At 48.0% G+C, this 23547-nt stretch overlaps 1 protein-coding gene across 1 annotated transcript in view; it reads left to right on the forward strand.

Moving 5' to 3' along the window:
* Positions 1 to 23326, forward strand: part of WNT9A (Wnt family member 9A) — a 70005-nt gene extending 46679 nt beyond the window's left edge. Inside the window, exons 3-4 of the mRNA XM_073329600.1 lie at positions 8109 to 8371; positions 21111 to 23326. Of these exons, the coding sequence (XP_073185701.1) occupies positions 8109 to 8371; positions 21111 to 21584 (737 nt within the window). The 3' untranslated portion in view covers positions 21585 to 23326. The remainder of the gene's footprint in view (positions 1 to 8108; positions 8372 to 21110) is intronic.
* Positions 23327 to 23547: the final 221 nt, after the last annotated feature.

A 23547-nucleotide genomic window follows, 5' to 3' on the forward strand; every position in this document is an offset into this window, starting at 1 on the left:
AGGATTGGACCAAAAGAAATCTGAGATTCAACAAGGACAAGTGCAGAGTCCTGCACTTAGGAGAGAAGAATCCCATCCCCCGCTACAGACTAGGGACCGAGTGGCTAAGCAGCAGTTCTGCAGAAAAGGACCTAGGGGTGACAGTGGGCAAGAAGCTGGATATGAGTCGACAGTGTGCCCTTGTTGCCAAGAAGGCCAATAGCATTTTGGGATATATAAGTAGGGGCATTGCCAGCAGATCGAGAGACGTGATCATTCCCCTCTATTCAACATTGGTGAGACCTCATCTGGAGTAGTGTGGGGCCCAAAACTGGACACAGTACAAGAATGTGGAAAAATTGGAAGACATCCAGCAAAGGGCAACAAAAATGATTAGGGGACTGGAACGCATGACTTATGAGGAGAAGCTGAGGGAACTGGGATTGTTTAGTCTGTGGAAGAGAAGAATAAGGGAGGATTTGATAGCTGCTTTCAACTACCTGAAAGGAGGTTCCAAAGAGGATGGATCTAGACTGTTCTCAGTGGTAGATGACAGAACGAGGAGTAATGGTCTCAAGTTGCAGTGGAGGAGATTTAGGTTATCTATTAGGAAAAGCTTTTTCACCAGGAGGGTGGAGAAACACTGGAATGCGTTACCTAGGGAGGTGGTGGAATCTCCTTCTTCCTTAAAAGTTTTTAAGGTCCGGCTTGAGACAGCCCTGGCTGGGATGATTTAGTTGGGGATTGGCCCTGCTTTGAGCAGGGGGTTGGACTAGATGACCTCCTGAGGTCCCTTCCAACCCTGATATTCTATGATTCTACATCTAGATCTCTAGAAGACCTTTTCAAGCCACCAGGGGTACAACTCCTCCTCTAGATATGTAGCCTGTTGTAAAACTAGGCCAATAAAAAGTACTAGCAAAGTCAGTACAAACAAATTTTGTACAGACAATGACTTGTTCATACTGTTCTCTATGCCATACCTTGAAATGTAAGTACAGTAATTACATTCCAATTTCTCATATGGTAAAAATGAGAAAGTTAGCAATTTTTCAGTAGTAATTTGCTGGGACACTTTTGTAATTTTATGCCTGCTTTTGTGATCAAGTAGTTTTGAAGTGAGGTGAAACTTGTGGGTATTTAAGACAAATCAGACAGTTACAGCAGTCTAGAAAGGTTGAGAGCACTGTTCTCTAGAACACAGTGGACCCCCAAAGTGGGGTGTGGTAACAATGGATCCAGTAGTATACTCACATACACGCCAGCTACCAATTGACTTCAGTGGAGTTTCACAGATGGACTCAATAGGCCAAATTATCTGCCCTCTGTTCTGTCTCTAAATGCAAGAGTTTTAACAGAGGGTAGAATTTGCCCCAATCCACCCCCCAGACTTTTCTTTTAAGGTAAAAAACGCTTTTAATAAACCATGAAACAGAGTGGTGCCTAAAGAGTACACCACTTTCAGACCAAAATGCTTTGAATCTTCTCCTTAAAATGAAGGCATAAAGCAGGATGTGCCCAGCTGCTTTATTTTGTGAAAGGGAAACAAAGCACAAATGAAGGGGCATAGAGGATATGCTGAGTCAGCTTTTGCCAGGTCCTAGTGCAAAGTAAACGTTGCAAAAGCTTCATTTCATTCAGCCCTACTTGTCCTGGCCTGGAATGGCTCCAGGTCAAGGACAATATGGATGGTTAATTTACACTGTCTCTGTGAGCCGCTCTGGAGAGCAGAAGAGGGCAGTGAATATTGGTGGCGAGTCTTGTAAGTCACATAACCTTGTGTGAAGGGAGGGAACTAAGTCTCACTAATACTGCATACAAATGAAGCTAGTTGGAAGAGGCAAAAACCCACTTCCTGTTTTCCCTAATGGAAAATAAGATGGTGTTTTGGCAAAGTGCTTAGAGATTCCCTGGTTGAAAGGGGGGGGCTCTGGAAAGGCAAAAACTAACTTTAGACTCTCTCTCCATCCCCTTTGAGATGGCCGAGTAATGCTATACCCCTCTTCCAGACTGAGACCCAAGAGACATTAAGGGAAAGTCATCCCATCAGTGAGAGCTGGGAATGGAACCCAGGTGTCCTGACACAAACACTTGCTCGGTGGCATGCTGTGACATTTTGAGTCAGGCATGCAACTGTACACTTGCTTGCAAAATGGCCTTGCACGTACAGTGCATGTGAAGTCTCTCTGTGCAGAGGCTGTCATTTTGTTCAGGGAGTAGATGGAATCGTTCTGTGGGTCTGGCTGGTCATGGGGCATACAACATGTGTCATTCGCGTATGCACGGCACAGTACTGCCTCTGCTCTGACCATGAGACACTCCTTCCTCTCTGCACCTATCTTCAGGTAGTACAGAATTTAATCACTTGACGTGTTGGGTCTAAACGGATGGCCTGTCCTTGACTGTGTGGAACAAGGGAAGTCCTATGAAACCCTAGACTCTGAACCTGAGCTATAAGACGTTTAAAAATATCTCCGCTTGCCAGAACTACCCCTGGTTAATGGAGCTTACAGAGTACAGGCTCTTTCTTATACTGACACCTGGAGGCCACAGTCTGTTCCTTCCAGCTGAGAGCTGGCTTGATGGACAGCCATTACCACATTAAAGGTGCTCGAATTTTAGCTGCCTAAAAACATGGCTTGTCATAACAAATGACAGCCCTGCAGGTTCCAGTAGTCTGCCTGCTGCCTCGTTGTTCCATGTTTTATTTCTTTGGCATTCTCTGCCCTCCAGAGGCTGTAAATCCTGCCGATATTGTGCCGGTAGCATAATATGCTGCCCTTGGAATCTTTCACTTCTCTACAAGGGGAGTTCTTGGTTCCTGTCTCGGCACTGCAAGAGCCATTACCCTGGGGCAAAGGGGAAGGTGTTATCTAGTAATCTGCAGTTACTCAAATGTGCCAGCATGGAGATAGCCGCCCCCCAACTTTCTTTGAGCTACTGCACCTTTTGAAGGAGGAGAGAAACTTGCCTGTCTTCTCTGTATCTTGCATTTGGTCACCAAAAGTGCCTGATCACTGGGTTGTAACTTCCAGATAAGTGCTCCTTTTTAACGATTTTTTTAAAAAAAATCCCTTTAACTGTATGTATTATCCTCTTTGGATGCCGTTTTTGGAGACTTGCAAGTGATCTGGAAATGGCTGAAACTGGATCACCGTAGATGGCAGGCTCTCCAGACACTTGAGGTTAGAATGCCTGCATTGATTTAGAGTCTATCTTGTTACAAAATATCTTGGTGCAATCAAATAGTGCACTGCAGAGATGGCTCTAATTCTGGCCAGAGCCAAATGTCACATGAACTTGACTGAACTGGCTGAGCTGCCGGAGAGAGATGATACGCAGGCCGGTGGGCATTGGGAATCTAAGCCTCAAAGGATGGAGGAGGGAGAAGTGGAGAACAAGCTTTTATACCTTTATGGGCTGGTTGTGAAATCAACCTAAGAGGAGCAAGCTTACATTGAAGTTTTGCCACTAAGCAGTGCCGTGGCAGCATGCCAGCCAAATGATCCCTTCTCACCAAATTAATTTTCAGGCTGTGTTTTGATACGCCCCCTGCAGTGCACAGAGCCTGGGCTATTTTATCTGGGGCCTGTTGCGCTCCCTGTGTATCCAGGGTAGCATTGTATTGACAAGGCCAAGAACCCAGATGCAAAAATGCCTGTTGCCTTTTTCTAGCACATCTGTTGCTGGCTGTTTCACATTGATGGCTGATGGCGTTTCCTTCAGGATCTCTAGCCACATAGTGTATTTTTGATCTCCTGTTCCAATATCATGCTTTATATTGTAAGCAGGGTCTGAAGGAATGCTTCCTTGACAGCTAGCTGGGAGGAGAAGAGACTGTATTTACATAAACACACCCACAGTTTGCTCCTGCTCTTTTTCCATATTCATCATTTACAGCTGTGTCAAAGGATCAACTTTGGCTGGTGTTGGGTACAAATGACCTTCGTACTGAATGGTAACCATATTTCAGCACCCCAGCAATGTTGTAATTTATTGTAGGAATACAGGAAAGCAGGACTGTGCTTAACCTGTCCCAAATGAAGGGGGGCACCCTCCATCGAAAAAACCTTGTTAAGCAGGGGCTTGAATGTCAGAGCCCTGTGAAAGTAAAAGGGGGTGGGAACAGGAGTTGTGGTGTCCTGGTCAGGAGGCTGCACTGCCCTGCGTCGCGCCCCCCCCCCTTCCCAAGGGGTCCTCTCTAGACTGGCTTAACCTGCTTTTCTCCTAAAAGGAATAGAGCTAAATAGGGTTCATTAGGAGTCTCTTTTGAGCAATTAAAACAAATCAGAGCTGAAATCACTTGATGAGGCAATGTTTCTGCCCAGCATGCAAAAGAGCTGCAAATCACTGAGACTGATGTGCAGAGGTCCCCCCACATCCACACACACACCCAGGGTGGGAGGTGAACTCTGCAGATGCACCTCTGAACTCTGGGTCTGCACTGACCAAGAGCAGCAACTGTGAGTGAGGTGCAGAAAAGGCTCAAGCATGTAAAAGGGACTTTTGGGTTGCTGGACTTAAGAACCTGAGGGGAAAAGGGCACTGCCCAACCTACTTGGGAGTTGGTCTTTTTCTCATGGTTTGTGTTTATGAACCCTGTTTGTGGTGGTTTCCCAAATTAATGCCAAGTTACTTCCCTCCTTTTATTAAGTTTCTTGTCTACACTCAGACTGTGTGCTTGCAAGAGGGGAAGTATTGCCTCTCAGAGGCGCCCGGGGTGGTATATTTCAGACTAACAGCCATGTTAGTCTGTATTTGCAGAAAGAAAAGGAGGACTTGTGGCACCTTAGAGACTAACCAATTTATTTGGGCATAAGCTTTTGTGAGCTACAGCTCACTTCATCAGATGCATCCGATGAAGTGAGCTGTAGCTCACGAAAGCTTATGCCCAAATAAATTGGTTAGTCTCTAAGGTGCCACAAGTCCTCCTTTTCTTCAGGGGTGGTATGTAATTTTCCCAGGTTACTAGGTGGGAACTTGAGCCGGTTCTGTGTTGGATCGATGGAAAGGAACCCCAGCTCTGGCTGCCGCTGGCTCCACCTGGCAGAAGGGTTACAACATGGTTGCAAATTCTCATTTCTGTACTTTATAGTGTAGACCCTGGCCGTCAGCAGGTGGGATCGAATCTGGGACCTCTTAGAGATTGACAGCCTTGGCTAAGTGGTCTCAGTTCCACTAGATGGGACAGAGCACCACACCCAGGAGATGTGTGCATTACAATAGCACTCGCAGCAGCAGAGAGACCAGTGTCCTGCTCCAAAAGCACTCACCTCTATCCCTATCTAAAGATTACCACCTCTAGCTATATGGAGCTTATGACACACACCTGAGCAGTTTGGAATCCCTCCAGTGGAGCACACTGCTTCACCCTACAAATCTAGGAATCTCTCTGCCAAATCCAGTTTCTTCTCTGTTCTGTTCGCATCCAAAAGTTAGCAGGAGAAAGTTGCCACAAACCAATGTTGGCGTGTTGAATGCTCCCATTGATTTTGACATTTGTCAGTGGCCGCTCTATAATACACAATCTGTCCTGTGTGACGGGGATCACTTACGGCAACTGAGCACCCCTGCCATGTTTGGAGCAAGTCTGCAACTCTAACAGAGGTTTGCCTGCTTGAGATGGGCCAAATCATGGGGTTGTGTGATGATTATGTGGCATGGGCAACAGTCACCTTCAGCCACTGCCCTTTGAATGTTGGGTTTTGTAACACCTTTAGAGTCTAGCCTGTCTGGTACCAAGATAAGAAACAGCCAACGAATGCTGCAATGGGTGGAATTGGGGATTTTCGTAGGGGCCATGCCTCTGTGCATTCGTATTGGGTGTGTGGGGGGAATGACCCTGTGTAGAGATGTTTAGCTCTGTGTGGCCTGCAGTAAATGAGGGGTGATGGGGGGGGGGGGGGTTCACCCACCCCAAGGGCACCTCCTCCTGGCTAGGCATGGCACAGCAGCGTTCTTGTCATATGGTGCCCCCTGCTGATGGCCACTCTACTGTGGTGGTGGTGGTCTCTTCCCATAATTCAGTGCTCTCTTCAGAGCTCAGCCCTCTGTTTAGGTCACTCCATGGTCCCCACTTCCAGAATATCAGCCTCACACAGGACCAACTGTATGGAGGGCACCTCCAGCAGTTCTGTGCCACTTCCCAGTGGCTGGTAGGGGAATCCCAGGCCCACCCTCTACACTGGGTTCCAGCCAGGAACCCTATAATCAGCAGCCAACCCCAACAGTTTCCTTCCTGCCGTTTCCTTGGGCTTCTTCCTACCCTGCCTTCTCAGGCAAGGCATTCTTTCCCCACAGGGGTTGACCCTTCTTCCGGGGCTCATTCTTCCCCCTGAGCTTCCTCCTTCCCACCTGGTCTCTCTGACGGCAGACTGGTGTCCCTGCAGCCTTCTCCTGCTACTACAGCTTCTCCCCCAGCTGGGCTTCATCAGCAATTAGTATTTATAAATCCCTGGGCCTCCTGTCCAGAGGCTTCTGGGCCACCTTAACCCCTTCAGGGCTGGTGTGGGCTCAACACCCCATCACATTGGGCTATGACAATATAATGCCCAGCTCCTAGACAGAGCCTTCCATCAGCAGATCTCTGTGTTTCACAATCTCTTGTGTTTATCCTCCCAACACCCCAGTGATGTAGGGCAGTGCAGTTATCCTCATTGTTCAGATGGGGAACTGAGGCAGAGAGGCCAAGCGGCATGCCCAAGGTCACACAGGAAGTCTGTAGTAAAGCAGGAAATGGAACCTGCGTCTCCCAAGTTCAGACTTCCAGTAGGCCCTTGCTGTCAACATGACTCTTACATAGTGCTGTGTCCCTAGAAATCCATGGATCTGGGAATGCCCTGCAATGCTAAAACTGGTGCTGGCCCAGCACCATGTAATCTCACTCCTGAAACGACTGCTTTGCATGGCCACTGCCCGATCCCCTCTAGCAGTGTGAACCTTCATGTCTTTGGGTGACCGACTGACAGACACTAGCCACTGTCTCACCCTTTGCTTGAGTGATTCACAAGATAGGGATTCTTGAGTCTGATCCAGAACGGAATTCTGGGATCGGATCTCAAACATGCAGTAGCTTTGTCTTGATAGTAGGGGACCTAGGAGCCATTTCTGTCTTCATCAGCTCCTTGCGTAATCTTGATCCAAGTCACTTAACCTGTCTGTGCCTCAGTTTAATTAACTGTAAAATGGGTACAGTCGCTACGTTGTGTGGGGGTGTGCATGCACATGACACTTGTCAAATGTGACCGTGCCTTTTGGTAATGGGCCAGCTGCTGTGTAGGTCGCTCTCCTCCCTGCTCAACTCTTTGGATATTTATAAGGAATAATAACATACCTAGTTCCTTGAGCTCATGTGCTTCTGGAGCAGAAAGTCTTGTTCATATTCCCCACTGTAACCATTTAACTGCAAGTGGTTCTGCTGTGCAACACAGTCATGGTCATGAAGCTCTTGCTGACCTCAAATTTGTTGTTTGTGGATTACTTAATGAGGATTTTGACTTGTTCCTCTGCTGGTTTTGGAGGCTGGGGATCTTCACAGATGCCATCCCACCCTCCCCCCCCCCAAAAAAAAACCCCAACACTTTCCCTCCTCCTTCCCCTCTGATTTAGGTATGGGCCTGGTCTATACTAACAATTCCTAACCATCATACCTATGCTGGTATGAGTGGTTTTTCTTTGTTTTAACTGGCATAGCTATGCCAGTTAAAAAGCCCTACTGTAGATATAGTTTATAGCAGTATAAGTGTCTTTGCCAGCATAGCTTCTTTCCTAGGGAACTGGAGTGAGCTATGCCAGTAGAAGCCCTTTTTATGACAGTATAAACTGCGTCTACACTAGGAGGGTTTGCTGGAGTAGCTACACTAGGAGGGTTTGCTCGTGTAAACAAGGCCTTAGCCACACATAGGATGAGAGCTGCAGGTTGAGTGCTGATCTGTCCTTTCTCTCCTCACTTCTCTGCCACAGAAAGATTGTTTTTATATTCTCCAATATTTCACTCTGTCATATAACCCTGTGTGGAGTAATGCTTTTGGCGATAACTTAATCCCGTCAGTCAAGTCCATTGGAGATAACTGTGTCCAGCAAGGCAGTCCTGCCACAAAGTAACACTGTCCTTTCTCTTCCTCTCCTAGGTTTTAAGGAAACAGCCTTCCTTTATGCTATTTCCTCGGCCGGGCTCACCCACGCCATGGCCAAGGCCTGCAGCGCTGGGCGCATGGAGCGCTGCACCTGCGACGAGGCCCCCGATTTGGAAAACCGAGAGGCCTGGCAGTGGGGCGGTTGTGGTGACAACCTCAAGTACAGCAACAAGTTTGTCAAGGAGTTCCTAGGGAAGAAATCCAACAAGGACCTGCGAGCCAGGGTGGACTTTCACAACAACCTTGTGGGCATGAAGGTGAGAGACTGCTCCTTCCAGCCACCCAATCTGGCTCCTGTGGAAATCGGCTCTTGGGGGAGTTAAGGGATGGTCTGGGTTAATTCACTTTGCCTTTCACCTCCCTACAGTTGGGTCTGAAATGGAATCAGAGGAAGTCTCCCCTCCCCATCTTCTGGACTTGATCACATCTGGTTACCTCTTGATAATACCATGGCCACTGCCAGGGTGCATGAGCACCTCCCCTCAGGAGGAGCAGAATTGCACGCTGTTGCTGTCAGGACTAAGATGCCTCCTGCGGAGCTTTTGAGAAGCTTCCCACCTTCTGCAGCAAGAGAGACTTGGATTAGATATTCAGATAAATATTCTGTAAACTCTGGAATAGGCTTCCCAGGGAAGGTGTGGAATCCCCATCAATGGAGGATTTTTAAGAACAGTTTGGACAAACCTGTCAGGGATGGTCTAGGTATACTTGGTCCTGCCTGCATGTAGCTTAACGTAGCCAGGATAGTTTGCCCCATCATCATTCAATGATAACTAAAGATGCAGACAAGAGGCTGTTGTTTGACCTGGCTTTGTTCACTCTGGCTGGCGAAGCAATGCTACCCCTGGGTTGGCCACAATAAGAGCTAAACACTACTAAAACCTGGTGGCTAAACCTATTGGTATGGTGTGGCTGTAGCTGTTCTTTGGGTAGAATAAGAAGCGTTCCTTGTAACCTGTTTTTTCCTTGTGTCCATCTTGTCACTTGAACATGGAGCTGAGCATTAATTCCCAGGGATAACAAGGAGAGCTAGGTGCGCATGTCAAGGGAAGTGTGGGAACCCTCTGCTTTGGCAGCCTCTCTAGCCCGATACCTTCATGGAGGGGGATGCCAATAAAGGGTTAATTAATCCAGTTCAAGGTCATGTTTCTTGGCAACCTCCTTTTCTTTTCCTAAAGAAACTGGACCTGGCTTCTTGTGCTCCAGCTTCTCCAACCATTGACTAGCACCAAAAGCTAAATTGATAGCTCTGATGGGAGGGCTGCTCGAAAACCAGCTGGTGCCTTGACTTTTTTTAACTAAATGGGGGAATCTACCCTGTTTCAAAATAGGCAACTCTTAATCTGAGTTAGCACAAACCAACTTGAGAGACTGCAATAGAGCTCCCTTTTAATATCTAAGGTACCTGTAGGACCCCTGTTACTGTCATATCTGAGCATCTCCCAGTCTTTAATGTAGTTATCCCCTCACAACACTCATCTGAGGTGTGATCCCCATTTTACAGATTGGAAAGCCAGTGACTTGCCCAGGGTCACGTAGGAAGTCTATGGCTGAGCAGGGAATTCAACTTTAGGGCTCTAGCCTGGGACTTGGAGCCTGAACACTGGGCCACAACTGTCCACGTTAGGGGTTGCCCTGGCTTAAAGGCATCCGTTTAGTTAAACTAGTGTGGACCAGATGCATCCATGTAGTGCACCGTAGAGTCTGCTTTGGGTTGGCTTGGGGGTGGGCAAGAAGACTCCTCCCTCCCATAGCTTGCCTTCAAGAGAGCCCTACCCAGATGCTCTCTCCACCCCTGCCATGGACCGACACTGGAACAATCTGATAAAGGTGCACCCCAATTTTGGGTGGTCTCTCCCTGCTTCTCAGCAGCATGGATTGCCCCTCCCGCCCCGCACACTACTCCCCAACCCTGGCAGAATGTGTCACGGGTGCCTGAGATACAGCAGAAGGGAACTGCACCTAATTCACTGGGCTGGCAACAAACTCTAGTCTCCTTCCAGTCAACAGAGCAACTTCTCCATGGACAAAGGCTATTAAATGTGCCATGTATTCCTAGGTGGTGGTATTATTCTACCCCATCCATTTAAAAAAATAAAATAAAACCAAAAACCCTAGTTTTGCCTCTGGTAGAGGTTCTGACTTCACTTCTTGACACCATTGATGTGTCAACTGTAACTTCCCGCAAAGACTGAAATCCTCACTGAGTTGGTTATGCCCGTTCGGCCTTGCAAAGTGCTTCCCATATGACCTCAATTGCTAATGAAAGGGCAAGCTTGTCTGGCGTGAGGATGAGGTAATTAGACTTTGGACCTCTCCAGCATCCTCTTTATTGTGAAGCATGAGCTCTGAATAGCCCACTTATTAAAAAAGCAATTTCCCTTCCTCTGCCAAATCTACTTGAGCTCACTCAGCTATTCTCCCCACGCACCACCCTCTGCTGAAAGAAGTCAACGCCACAAAGCTCCATGGCTGGCAGCAAAGTGGAAGAGGCTCAGTTATATTACAAAGCGAGGCTGGACGCTATTCCACCACCCTCTTCACCCCCTCTTTTGTAACCCATTAATGAAAAGTCAGAATGTTAGCACACTCAATTAGTTCCACTGGGCTTGAGTAAGTGATGTTTTAATTAAATTTCCTCCATGTTTCTCAGCGAAGTATCATTAAACGTGACTTTGCAACTGTCTCTCTGGAGCGTTGCTAAATTCCTGTAATCCCACAAAGGCCTGACCTTTTCCCTGAGGCATGTTTGGTCAAGCATGCCTTACCAGTCTGAGGGGCACTACGAGAGGGGATGCAGCTACCCAGGAAGGACCATTGTTCCCAGCCCTCTCTCCCTTCCTCCCAGTCAGCTGAAGGGGACAGGAACGTGGGTGACTGTCAGCTGCCTCTGCAGGGTGGTGCATTCAAAGGCCTGTTCCACCAGGGAGGATGAGGGTGTAGAGCAAAGGAGGCAGAAAAACTGCAAAGCAGCGAATTCCCACTGCCCAGTCTCTTGAGACCATAAATCCATCAGAAGTTGTTCCCCCTCATGCAGTAATTAAGTTTCCTTGCTTTATTTTGGAGTAACCTGAAAGGCCAGTTGAGGGGTTTTGGCCTGCTGAGATTATGTACAACTACTAAAGGCCTGTTCCCAAGCCAGCTGCTGAAGGCTATAAAATGGATCCAGCTTATTTCAGGTCTCTGCATCAGTGGGGTGTTTCTTTTTTTCCCAAGCTCATGTTTGTAAGGGCAGGAATAGGAGGGAGAATCCTACTAGAGCACTGGTTCCCAAACTGTGGGGCATGCCCCCTAGGGGGCATGGAGGAACATTTTGGGAGTGGGGGAGAGATCAGGGCAGGAGCACCAGCCAGCCATGGTTCTTCGCCTGGTCCTAGCCTCGGCCACTGGCCATGGCTCGGTTCTTGGCCCCGTTTCCCATGTCCGTGCCATGCCCCTCCCTCCTCCCCCCCCCCCCAGGAGCTGTGGCCCTGTTCCTGGGATGGGGGTGCACAATCAGGGTAAGGACAGGGGCAGGACCATGAAAAGTTTGGGGACTGCTGTACTAGAAGTGGCTTTAGCAGCAGGTGACTCTTCCCTTCGAGGCCCACAGGGTATGTCGGACCCCAGCTGGTAACAACTACGGATAGCCGGGCTTTGGCTTTCAGCACCCAGAGTGTGGTTGGGCCCCATTGTAACTGCCAAAAAAGAGGAATTTGGTTGGTGTCCATAGGGAGCTCTCAGACTGAATGGTCTGGCTGGTCAGCTCTCCTGCCCCTGGAGGTGACCTCTCCATATGAGGCCTGAGGTGGAAGTCTAGCCTGTCCCTCTCTGGGGTACTGTCCCTGGCCCCAATCACTGGAGTGTCAAACTATCTGACCAGAATGCACATTAAGGGGGAAGTGCTAATATCCCCATCTGTAAGGTAACTGAGGCATAGTGACTTATCCAAGGTCACATAGGACCTCTCCTAGAGCAGGGACTCGAACCTAGGACTCCCACAGCCCAGATCGCTACACAATCCTTCCTTTTTCTACCTGTCTTTATTCCCTGCAGACAAGGAGATTTCATCTCCAGAGCTGTCGGGCAGGGTTTCTAAGGCTAAATGCACGCAAGGATGTGTAATGATCACTCCTTTCAACAAGTCAAAGCATAAGACACAAGCATGTTGCATATGCAATTCTTTAGGGGTACATATGGCTGCAAATTGTACCTGCATTTTTCCATCCGCAGCAAATTGCTCCTGCAAAATACTGGCATCTGGAGGGTCAATTACCTGACCTATACCTACAAATCAAATGGCTAGCAAGGCAACTGCAGGTAGAAAGATACAGGCATACGTTTTATTTTTCCAGGTTCAGATCTGCCTTGCAAAAGCCATTCTGAAAAGGAAGGCCTGACCATGAACTTGCCCCTGGAATTCTTTCCAAGTTAACCCATCAGGAAAAATACTTATCCCTCACAAAGTGCTTACAAACATTAACCAAATCAGGAAGAATCTTGAAGCTAAAGTTTCCGTGCAAAACACTGCTTTAAAGCTGGGTTACATTCTTCTAAATATCATTAAATTGAATAATAAAAAAAATCTAAATGTAAAAGCGGATAGGGGAGGAAACAGATGCAGTTATTGTTTCTAGAATGACCATCTAAAGGGAAGTTCTGTTAGCATATACCTCTTGGATTTTTCTTTCCCTGTTCTGAACACGTGTCTGAATCCACACCTGGAAAAGTGTGAGGAGCAGGTTATTGATCTGAGTTAGAGAGCTGCAGGCTGAGCTCTAAGAATAAAACAGTCTAAATTCCCATGACTATGTGCCCAGCTCCTGAGTTTAGACAATTCCAGGAACTGGTTTAAAACCATTCAACGGTTGATTGCCTAGTGGGGGGCGAATGGGGATCTGTGCTCAGCGTTTTGGCTAAAACTGCAAGCTTGTTTGCAGAATGTCCAAAACTCTAATTTTTTTTTTTTTTAGACTGGACTTTAGCTGGCGACCAAGCGTAGGCTACAGGTGCTGCTGTTGTGGGAAGGATTATGCCACTGCATTGCAGAGTGGTGCTCTGCTGTGATCCCTCTTCCCCGAGTGTGTGTCAGAAGTGGGGTCCTCCAGTGCTGGATAATCAGTTAGCTGCTGTGTGAACAGATGAGAGGCAGAGAGTCCTGTGGTACCTTATAGACTAACAGATGTATTGGAGCATAAGCTTTCATGGGTGAATACCCACTTCTTCGGAGGCATATAGTGGAAATTTCCAGAGGCAGGTATAAATATGCAAGCGAGAATCAGGCTAGGGATAACGAGGTTAGCTCAATCAGGGAGGATGAGACCCTCTTCTAGCAGTTGAGGTGTGAACAGTAAGGGAGGAGAAACTGCTTTTGTGGTTGGCTAGCCATTCAGTCTTTGTTTAATCCAGAGCAACAGAGATGCTCCAAATTCTTGAAGTGGTGTTGTACCCTAATCCTCTTCCCATGCATCCTTAAAGGGGATTAAGTGAGAGACGCCCAGATAATCCTGGCAAGTGACCCGCATCCACACGCTGCAGAGGAAGGCAAAAGTCACATGGCCTCTCCAGTCTGACCTGGGAGAGAATTCCTTCCTTATCCCACATAGGGTGGTGCATCCGATGAAGTGAGCTGTAGCTCACGAAAGCTTATGCTCAAATAAACTGGTTAGTGTCTGAGGTGCCACTAGTCCTCCTTTTCCATTAGACCCTGAGCATGTGAGCAAGAACCAGCCAGCGAAGCACTAGAGAGAGAGAGAGACTATGCTCTGCCACCTCAGAGCCCTGGCCTGCTCAGTGTCCCATCTCCAGCTGTGACCATCCCTGATGATTTAGAGGACAGAGAAAACTCTATTTAAAAGAAGTTCTCTTCCCCCGTAAATCCAGTGGTGTTGAAGGCAGTGTGGTCGAGTGCATCAAGCAAAGGCCTGGGCATAGAGCAACCAGGCTTCTGTTCCTGGTTCTGCCCCAACCTGCTGTGCGAACTTGCATCACCTTAGTATCACAGCTGAAATATTTCTGATGTAAAAGGACCCCAGTGGTAGATGCAAGATCAGAGTAAGTCTGTGAGAGATGGGGGCAAAGCGGGTAACTCTGCTCCCCATGGGCTTCCGCTCAACTAGCTCGTATGTGTTCCAATCGACACTCCCTTCTCTAAACTACAAAGTGTGAGGTAACCTGACCTAACACGCTGCAGAAATCCTATTCAAGCCACACGTGCCATCCCCCTTCTCTCCCCTCCCACCGTCAAGTTACGGCAACCGGCCTGAATGAGCTGGCATTGCTACTGCTCCTTCTTGGCTACGCTTCTGTCCCAGGGGCCTTGGCACTGGAATCCATTCTCCAGCACCGCGCAGACCTGTCCACCAGCAGGTGCCCTCTCCTGGCTGCCTCTCTTGCAATGTGGTGAGACCCCCAAGCCATGGCTTTCCATGGAAGACTTCCATGAGGTGTGACTGATTGGCAGTGAGGGAGGGTGGCTGCGAGAGGAAGCTCACTAGGATTTTCACTGTAGCCACCTCGTAAGATTCTTGAATCTTCACGAGCCCCAGAAGAAATTTTATGGGGAGCTTGGTATGTGTCCCTGTTATGCACCAGCACTGTAAATGCACCCTTCTGGAATAGAGGAACTGGTACGCTCGTTAAAAATAGGGGAGTAGAAACTTGATGCTCAGTTCCACCCTGTGCCAGGGCTGAGTAGTCCTGGCTGTGGGTAACCGTGGGGCTGGCAGGGAGATCAGGACAATGTTGCCAGGTTTGTCTGGTGGTTTCAATACTTATAGTTCATAAACTGCCGTGTTTCTTCTCCAACAGACCCACCTCTATCAAACACAAAAACCTCAGCCAGACATGATAAATCTCCACTCACCTTTGGCCCTGCAGTGAAGGCTTGCACCCATAAAGCCTTGCAGCCTGCATTCTTTGCACTTGCCTGCCCTCTAGGGGGTGCCATAGGGTCTTGCGTTTCCTCCAGTGCTGCTGGCATACCTGCAGAGATGGGCCAAGGTGGTCAAATTGTCCATCCCGTCTGATACTGCAAGAGTGTCCAACAAGCATCTTTTAAATGGATCTGAATACATCTGGCACAATCACATTATACAGGATCCTACTCACCAGCCAAGTCAACAGTGGGGTGCCAGAGGTAGATAATCTCACGCACTGGGTTGCTTGCCGGAGCACAAGGGAGTGGGTTGTAGGAGTGAGGAGGAGAACCAGCAGCCTCAGGAGTTTGCTCCAGGAGCGTGAAGTGACTGCAGTACAGACCTTATGCAAGCCTCTCTCGTCAGCTTTGCCCAGCACACTGGTGGTCTGGGCATGAAGTCAGGTATAAGAACTTGTTTCAGTTTTCGCTGGGGGAGTGGGGTGTGGGGGGAGAACCAGTTTGAAGTGACTGCAGGAGAGCAAGCATAGGGGCTCTCTCTTAGTGTTTTGAAATGTGTTCTGTGTGCTCTTGTCTAACGTTGTGGGATTTCTTGCGGAGTTGGCTAGACAGTTTGGCACATAGCGTGTAACAGCTTCTGACCAAGCTGGCCCAGCTGAGCACTGTAAGCAGTAACACATCGCTCTCTGTAACCCGTCACTTGTTTGAATGCTACTGTGTATTATTGGATTGCATTTGAGAAGGTCTTGGCTGTCACAGGAATGAAGTGTGACCATTGGCTGGGGTTTGCTTAAGGCCATACGATGCGAAGCATCTTTCTAAAAATGACTGTAATATCAGGATTGGGCCAGGCCCCAGCTCCCAAGTCCATGACCTATTGCAGATTTGCATGTGGTGGATTCATGCCGCCAAGTAACTAAGAACCCGTTGGTCGGGGAAATGGATTTAAGCCAGTCATCTGCTGTTGTGGGGCTATAACGTAGGCTGACACCGTCATGGGTGGGAGGGGGGCGTGAAGGTTGATTTCAAGACACTGAGTAAAGCCAGATGGCCCAAAGGAAGAGTGCTCAGCAGTGGTACCTTTTACAGGAGGGAGCTTATAAAACAGACTGTGTTCTGCTTTGCTGTTTTAAGGGATGGTTATAGCTTGTCCGTTTAAAGTAAAAACAAAGCCTCTCTCGTGGAAAATATGGAGCTGGGCGTTTTATTGCCCTCTGGGGTAGGGGGGAAGAACCAGAACTATAAAAAGATTATTCCAATCCATGAAAAGTACAGGCTACCCACGACTGTCCAATTAAGGTGTCCTCTTGGTTTTCCCAGCAGCTACAAAGTAGTTGCAGGGCTCAACCCCCCTGTGGAGAGGGATGGGTGGAGTAGGTTACCTAGCCCTTTCTAAGGGGGATGGGCTCCAGCAATAAGAAGTCTCTCTGGGACAGTCTGGTAAATAATGCCTTCAAATTGGACCAGATCCTCCACTCGGCTAAATCAGTCAGTGGAGCAATGGCGCTTTGTTCCAGCTGAGAACTTGGCCTGTATTCCCCCCTCCTTGCAGTCACCTAGTGCTGGCCGCCTCCGGCTTCCTCTATTAAACCAGGCGACTTCTGCAGCAACCTCCTTTCCTGCAGCACTGGGCCTCCCTGCGTCCTGCCATCTTCCCTCCCATACCTCCTATCTCCTGCGAAAACACATTCCTTCCATTGCCCAGCCCCTGCTCCTCCTGAGCTCCAAATTATTTCGACGTGCAGTAAGTAAGAACAGCCTGTGTACAAATTAAAGCTGTAACGGGAAGAACTCCCTAGGTTGACTGGTGTGTGTACACCTTGGAAATAGATACTGTCGGTCTTTCCATTCCCGCCCCAGCCCTTCTCCGAAATCACATCCTGCTTCGGATGTCTCCATCCCCTGACATCAGCCTTTCCGCAGCCACAGAATGCGATAGTGGAAGACTGAGGACACTCGAGTAAAGAAATAAACACCTCGCCTCCAGGCCAGACGCTACCCCTGCAGCCCCACAGAAGTCGATGGGTTTAAACAAGGGCAGAATCTGACACGAGACCCCGTACAAAGGTGTCAGTTTTGGTTTCAATTTGCAGGGCTTCCCAGCGTCCTTCAAACTCAAAGCTGGGGGTGGGAAGGAGAAGGACTCAAGTGGAACTGCCCCTCCTTTGTGTGGGGGGGGCTTGAAATCGTGCAACTGTGGCCTCTTTGAAAAGCAGTTGGTTTTCCCACCCCCAGGGTTGTGACCCACTGAGGAGACCTGGGTTGTTCCTGGCTCTGCCAGTGGCCTGCTGGGTGACTTGGATAAGTAATTTCACCTCCCTGCCTCAGTTTCCCCATCTGTACAGTGGGGATAATTATGAGGATCCTGACCTTTTTGTCACAAGATTGTGTAGGCTCGCTCTGTAACATACTGTGCTGAAAGAGGGGAGGGATAGCTCAGTGGTTTGAGCATTGACCTGCTAAAGCAAGGGTTGTGAGTTCAATTCTTGAAGGGGCCATTTAGGGATCTTGGAGGGAAAAAAAATTGGGGATTAGTCCTGCTTTGAGCAGGGGGTTGGACTAGTTGACCTCCTGAGGTCCCTTCCAACCCTGAGATTCTCTGATTCCAAAAGGCTCCAAGATTTGCCCAACTAGCATGCCTTGGAGGGAAGCAGGAGATGGGAGAATAAAAATGGCCAAAGAGGCCACATGAGTCACTGGTGTGCTGAAGTTTTCCGCAAACCTGCATAGTGTGCTCATGGCTCTGCCGCTCCGCCATAGACTCTTTGCAAACTAGTGGGCTTTGATTCCCGGCCTCACTTGCCATCGCACTCTGGGTCACATCCTACCCCTGGAAGGGCCAGAAGAGCTTAAACTGTGGCTCTACTGTGGAATGGAGGCAAAATACCATAAAGGCTGGTGTTTCTTAAATGCAGCCACCTGGGGCTTTTCTTGCAGCCACAGCTTCCTGGGCTGTGATGGGGAGGGCAAAATAGTGCCCCCCTCCCCAGATGCACTACCTTAGTGTTGGTTGCTGGGGCTGCCAGCAGGGGTTGGGGCCCTGTCCCCCTCTGTAGTCACCTGGGGTACAACACTGGAGGAGCAGGCAGCCGGTGCGTTCCCCACCTTCCCAGGGGTGGTGGGGCTCAGGCTTCTGGCTTGGGCTTCAGCTCAGGAGTGGCTGGCAGGGGGCAGCAGGCTCTGGCTTCTGGATCCAGCCCTGGGCACTGGCTCTGTGGCGGCAGGGTCCAGCCATATGGCTTCTGACTCCATCCATGGGCCCCAGCTGCAGGACTTTGGGTTCTGGCTTCAGGCCTCACTAACTCCCCCACCCATGTCCCCTGGCCCTCCCCCAGGGTTTAATTTGTCCCCAGGCTTGCCTGGGCTGAGTAAGTCTGCTGTGGAAAGTGATACTTGTATGTTTGCTAATCTCTCACTTTTCACAACAGACTTACTAGCTGTCAGTAAATAAATGACAAAGATTGCAATGTGCATATTTGATTTTTCCTAAGCTACTTAAGTGTTTTAGGAAAAAGGGCAAGAGCGGCCACCAGCCAGAGTTGGTGGCCATACTCTGAGGCCACCAAAAAATTTGTCCTGAGAACCCCTGGTATAGGCCCTGTGTATCCTGCATCCCACTGAGCACAGAGAGGCCCATTACAGATCTATGGGATAGGAATGGAAGTGCTCATCATTATGGGTCTTTCCACATGACTACAATGTCCCTAGAGAACAAGTAGCTGTATCCATTAATATGCCTCTTATATGAAGCCACAGGCTTCTACCCCCACTGAACTTCCTCATAGTTCCCACTCTTTTGGATCACTCAGACTGAGGCTTGGACCCCTCAAGCCTCTTACATCAACTGGATTTTGAGAACGCCATTGAGGTCTCTGGAGTACCATACACTATATAATTGGGAGGGAATCTGACCCTGCACAGGTAATGACCTATAGCCTAGTGACGTATGCAGAATTGCTTCTGAAGGCTCCAGGTTTTTAAAGACTTCGTCCTTGCCTGTAGCATTGAATAGGGGAATTATTAACCCCAGGTGGTGACTCGGGCTAGGTGAAACCTTTTTTCACTGAAAAATGCTGATTTGAGTTGACTGAAACATTTTGCCAATTGGTGTCTATTTTGGAAAACTGCTTCAGCCCAGGGGGCCGGTTCAGAAATCTTGAAATGGTTTAGTCCTTTCCACAACAATGTTTTGCCCCCCCCCGCTTTTTGGACTAAACTCATAAGGGGTTGTAGGAGCCATTCACAAAGTGGTGATGGCCCCCTATCCCGGTGGTTAACAGTTTCCAGTTCTTACTCCAGAGCAGGGATTCAAACTGGGTCTTGCATCCCAGGCAAATACCCAAGAGCCCAGTGGTTACAGGTATGGGGGTGGGGGGACATCTCCTTCTCCCTTTTGTTAATGGTGCTTACTTCCTCTGTGAATCTAGCCCTTTGCTTCCTTCCCCAAAAATGTTGGTTTCAGCTTGACACAAAGCAAACTTTTTTAAAAACTGCCAGTGAACCAAAAAATCAGTTATTAGCCCAGCTCTGCAGCTGACACAATGAGATCATTGTGTTCACATACGTGAATGTGTTCCATCCTTTCCCATCTGAACCTCTCCTTTTGGAGAGGAGAGAACAAAGGAGCGTCCTGGATTTTCATAGCAAATTACAGCATGGTTCATTAAGCCTCCACTTGGCCAGTGAGCAGTGATACTTTGTGAGAACCTGTGCCCACTCGCTGTAAGTTCTGGCAGCTCTTTGGATGAGCTGTCGATCTGTAGAATAGGATAATGAACTGGAGGGAACCCTCGATCTTGGTTGTATGCAAAGGTGTCCTGTTGATGTACTCAACTGACTGGTGTCTGTATGCTGTTGGCATCTGCTCGCTGGAGTCTGAACTGCTCAACTGTGTTTCCATAGGTGCTGCCCTGTGATGCGGGTTCTGTGCCCTCATGTGATAGGGACCCTATGCTTTCTGGAGCAGGAAGGTTGTGGCAGAGGTGGAATTCCAGTCATGAAGTTTTGAGTAGAGCGTAATGACAGCTGTGAGGTTCTACAGGGCTACTGATTTTACAGTAGCTTTCTCCTGCTTCCTCTCTTACCCTGCTTCAAAACACAGTAACTCGTTCTCTGTATGCTCAACCTGAGAATAGACACTTAAATCCCTCTAGAACCTCATGCCTACCAGTAGGACAGTGTGTAGTATGGTCTGAAACCTAGTGAGCTGCTTCTCTGGTGTTCCTAGATGCTGCCAATTTGGAATCTAGCATCCTTGTGCACTCGCGCGTGCTCTCTCCCCCCCCAGCATCGTCGCACTAAAATTACTGTAAGTGACGCATCTGAAATTGGCCTAATAGGCTCAAACTTTTTTCGAAGTGTAGCCCGCAACTCCTGTGGGTGCTCCCCCTCTATTCATGATTGCTTATCTGCCTGTGATTAGATGCGGGAAGTGTTTAGCTGTCTTTAATTGCAATGTAGTTACTGGAAATGGAGGAAAGCCTGCACAATGTGACCAGCAAGTATCATGCAAACCACTGGTGGTCTATGGACCACCACTGTAGAAAGACTGAACTCTAGAATCCAACAGGGGGCTACTAGAGGTATGAATCTAAGACTTGTAACAAAGGATTACATTTAACCTACCCAAATGAGTCTTAGAAATACTTTTTTGCTTAACCACTAGTAGTTGTTGGTAACTTACCATGGAAGGGCAAATGGTAAAAATGATAAGCAAGGTGAACATTATAGTTATTCATGGACACAGGAATGATCCCACTGCAATATACAACTTCTGATTCATCCCAGCTTGAAAAGTCTACCTGTGCAAATATAATGGGTAACAAGAAACTCCAGGTTAGTACTGCAGGATCTCTAACCACTTCAGATATTAACTAGCCAAGCATTGCAACTCACCTGGGAGGCCAGGGAAACTGAGATACAGAAGAGTTAAATGACTTGTCTAAAATCAGTGTGACAGAACCAGGGAAAGAACTGTATGCCCCCAGTTTCCTGCTCCAGCCAGGAGATCGCTCTTGAATTGCCATGATTTCATGGTTTCACAGGGTAGCCTGTAGACTGTTTGCTCGCTCTGTGGTTACATTTCTTGTGCTCCCATAAGTGACTGACTTTCTCTTTTGACTGCATTCTTCTATTTGCAGGTCATCAAAGCTGGCGTGGAGACTACTTGTAAGTGCCATGGTGTGTCCGGATCCTGCACTGTCCGAACTTGTTGGCGGCAGCTCTCTCCGTTCCATGAGATCGGCAAGCAGCTGAAGCAGAAGTATGAGACGTCCCTCAAAGTGGGCAGCACCACCAACGAGGCCACGGGGGAAGGGGACATCTCGCCACCCAAGAAATCCACCCCTGGCCACAGCGATCAAATCCCAAGGACTACAGATCTCGTCTACATTGACGATTCCCCCAGTTTCTGTCTGATGAGCAGGTATTCACCTGGGACTTCAGGAAGGAAATGTTACAAGGACAAGAACTGCGAGAGCATTTGCTGTGGCCGAGGTCACAACACACAGAGCAGGGTGGTCACGCGGCCATGCCAGTGCCAGGTTCGCTGGTGCTGCTACGTTGAGTGCAAGCAGTGTACTCAACGAGAAGAAGTTTATACCTGCAAAGACTAATGCATGCTCTGCCTAATGGATGTCCTCTGTGGTGGGAGATCGTGATCTATGAGAACTACACATGGAGACAAACAGGGTTTGACTGACGTTCTAGGATCTGAAAGCTATGTTGAGACATAAGCACTTTGTAGGGTACAGGTGACCCAGCTGTGTTGCTGTTTTTTGTTTTTTGTTTTTTTTTGTTTTTTTTTTTTCCTGTAGACTGAATTTTAACCATGAGGTCCAACCGTGTGGAAATAAGTGCCTGTCACCATTGGGGTTAGGTACCAGTAGACCCTCACCAAAGCTGTCCATGAACCCATCAGCTTGATAGATCACTCACTTACCTTGAGGGGTTGATTATTTCACCAGTCCTCTGCAAAACTCCTGGAAATCTACCCGACTGTCCAGACAGCCAAGCAAATGAACAAGAGAAACTGACTTAGGATCTTTTTGCCTTGAAAAGTTGTGGTCAAGGTAGTAGTGGCTTTCTAAAGATAGGGGGTGGGTAAAGCATAGAGAGTACCAATTGTTCCTCTAGTGGAATTTCTGCAGATCTAGCATACGAAGCTCAGACCCACTTTTGAGGGTAGCTCTTTGTCCATCTTAACTCTGGCTCCATATCAGTGTTTTTTGATCAGTGAACATAGCTTCAGAAATGTTGAGGTCCCTCCAGCTTGCCATGTTGCAGACAACAAAAAATTTGGGAAGAGTTCCAAGACACACTCGCCCCCTTCAGTCTGATCAGACACTCGTCCTCTTCACATGTTCTTCAGATGCAGGTTTTTAGCACTATCACTGTCTTTATTGAAAAAATAAAACCACTAGCAGACCTTTCACTTTTCATTTTGTATAGGGTTAATTTCTCTTTCACTGCTTGTTGATTAGACTCACCCTGTGGCAGCTGCTTCAAAAACCCAAATGAGGACTCTTTAGCCTTTATCTAGGCTGAATTGGAACTTATTTTGTTTTGATAGTCAGCTTATGACCATATCAATTCCGTTGCATCTCAGAAGGCAAGGCTGACTTGATTCTGGACTGGATCGGACCTTTTGGCGAAGATTTTATTTTACTAGTCAGCATTCCATTTATTCTAGAACATGGCACAAGCTATATATAAGACCCCATGACTTTAACCTTTTTTTAACCACTAGATTGAGAACCATATTTTTAAAGGTAACAAACCATGGGATTCCAAATGCCGAGTGAACATATGGTTCTACCCAACGGCGGACAAAGAAACAAGCCAAATGCAATGGCCGAGAGCTCCAATGCTGTGAACTAGATGACAACCGTCCCCTTTTTTTAAAGAGGATACTTACAACCTAGTACTTGATGTGGCAATGTTCTTCGGTCATATAACACTGCTGGGATCAGAAGTGGCTGGTAAATGCCTTAACGAAGCTTTCTAAGGAAACACTGGAGAGTGGAGGGCATTTTTGTTTGTGTGGTGTGTTTTGTTTTTTTTTTTTTTTGGTAGCAGTCTTTGTCTAGTGGTAGTGATTGTCACTAGTTTTATAACCCATATCTGGCTTTCAAGGGAGGAAGGCTGACTGGCTAATTTTTTTTTTTCCTTGGCTTTCAAGGATAAATAGATGGTTGTGTAACAAGAGCCATGTGACCTTCCAGGAAGGACTATCATTGGAGCGTCTTCTCAAATAGTAGCCACTAATATTTAAGGTGTTCATGTGCATCTACTGGGAAGGGATCTTTTCCTAATCAACAGATAACTACCGTCCAGCCTGGCCTGTTGGCATACTTTTCTTCTGGGTGGGTGGGTGAGCGGTGGGGTGGGGAACAGTGCGGGAGGGAAGGTGTTTTTTTCCCCTCTTTTTTTTTTTTTAAATAGCTTTACGATCCTGCAAAGCAAAACATACTAGCTCTTTCTTTGTACACTTCTGGAGACTGGGTGCACTGGGGAGGGTGGTGGGTAGTTCTGGGGCACCACCTGTCCTTTCTGGTGACCTCTGTATGGCAAATGCAC

The sequence above is a fragment of the Lepidochelys kempii genome, chromosome 2 (genome assembly GCF_965140265.1).
Source record: "Lepidochelys kempii isolate rLepKem1 chromosome 2, rLepKem1.hap2, whole genome shotgun sequence".
Classification (NCBI taxonomy): Eukaryota; Metazoa; Chordata; order Testudines; family Cheloniidae; genus Lepidochelys; species Lepidochelys kempii.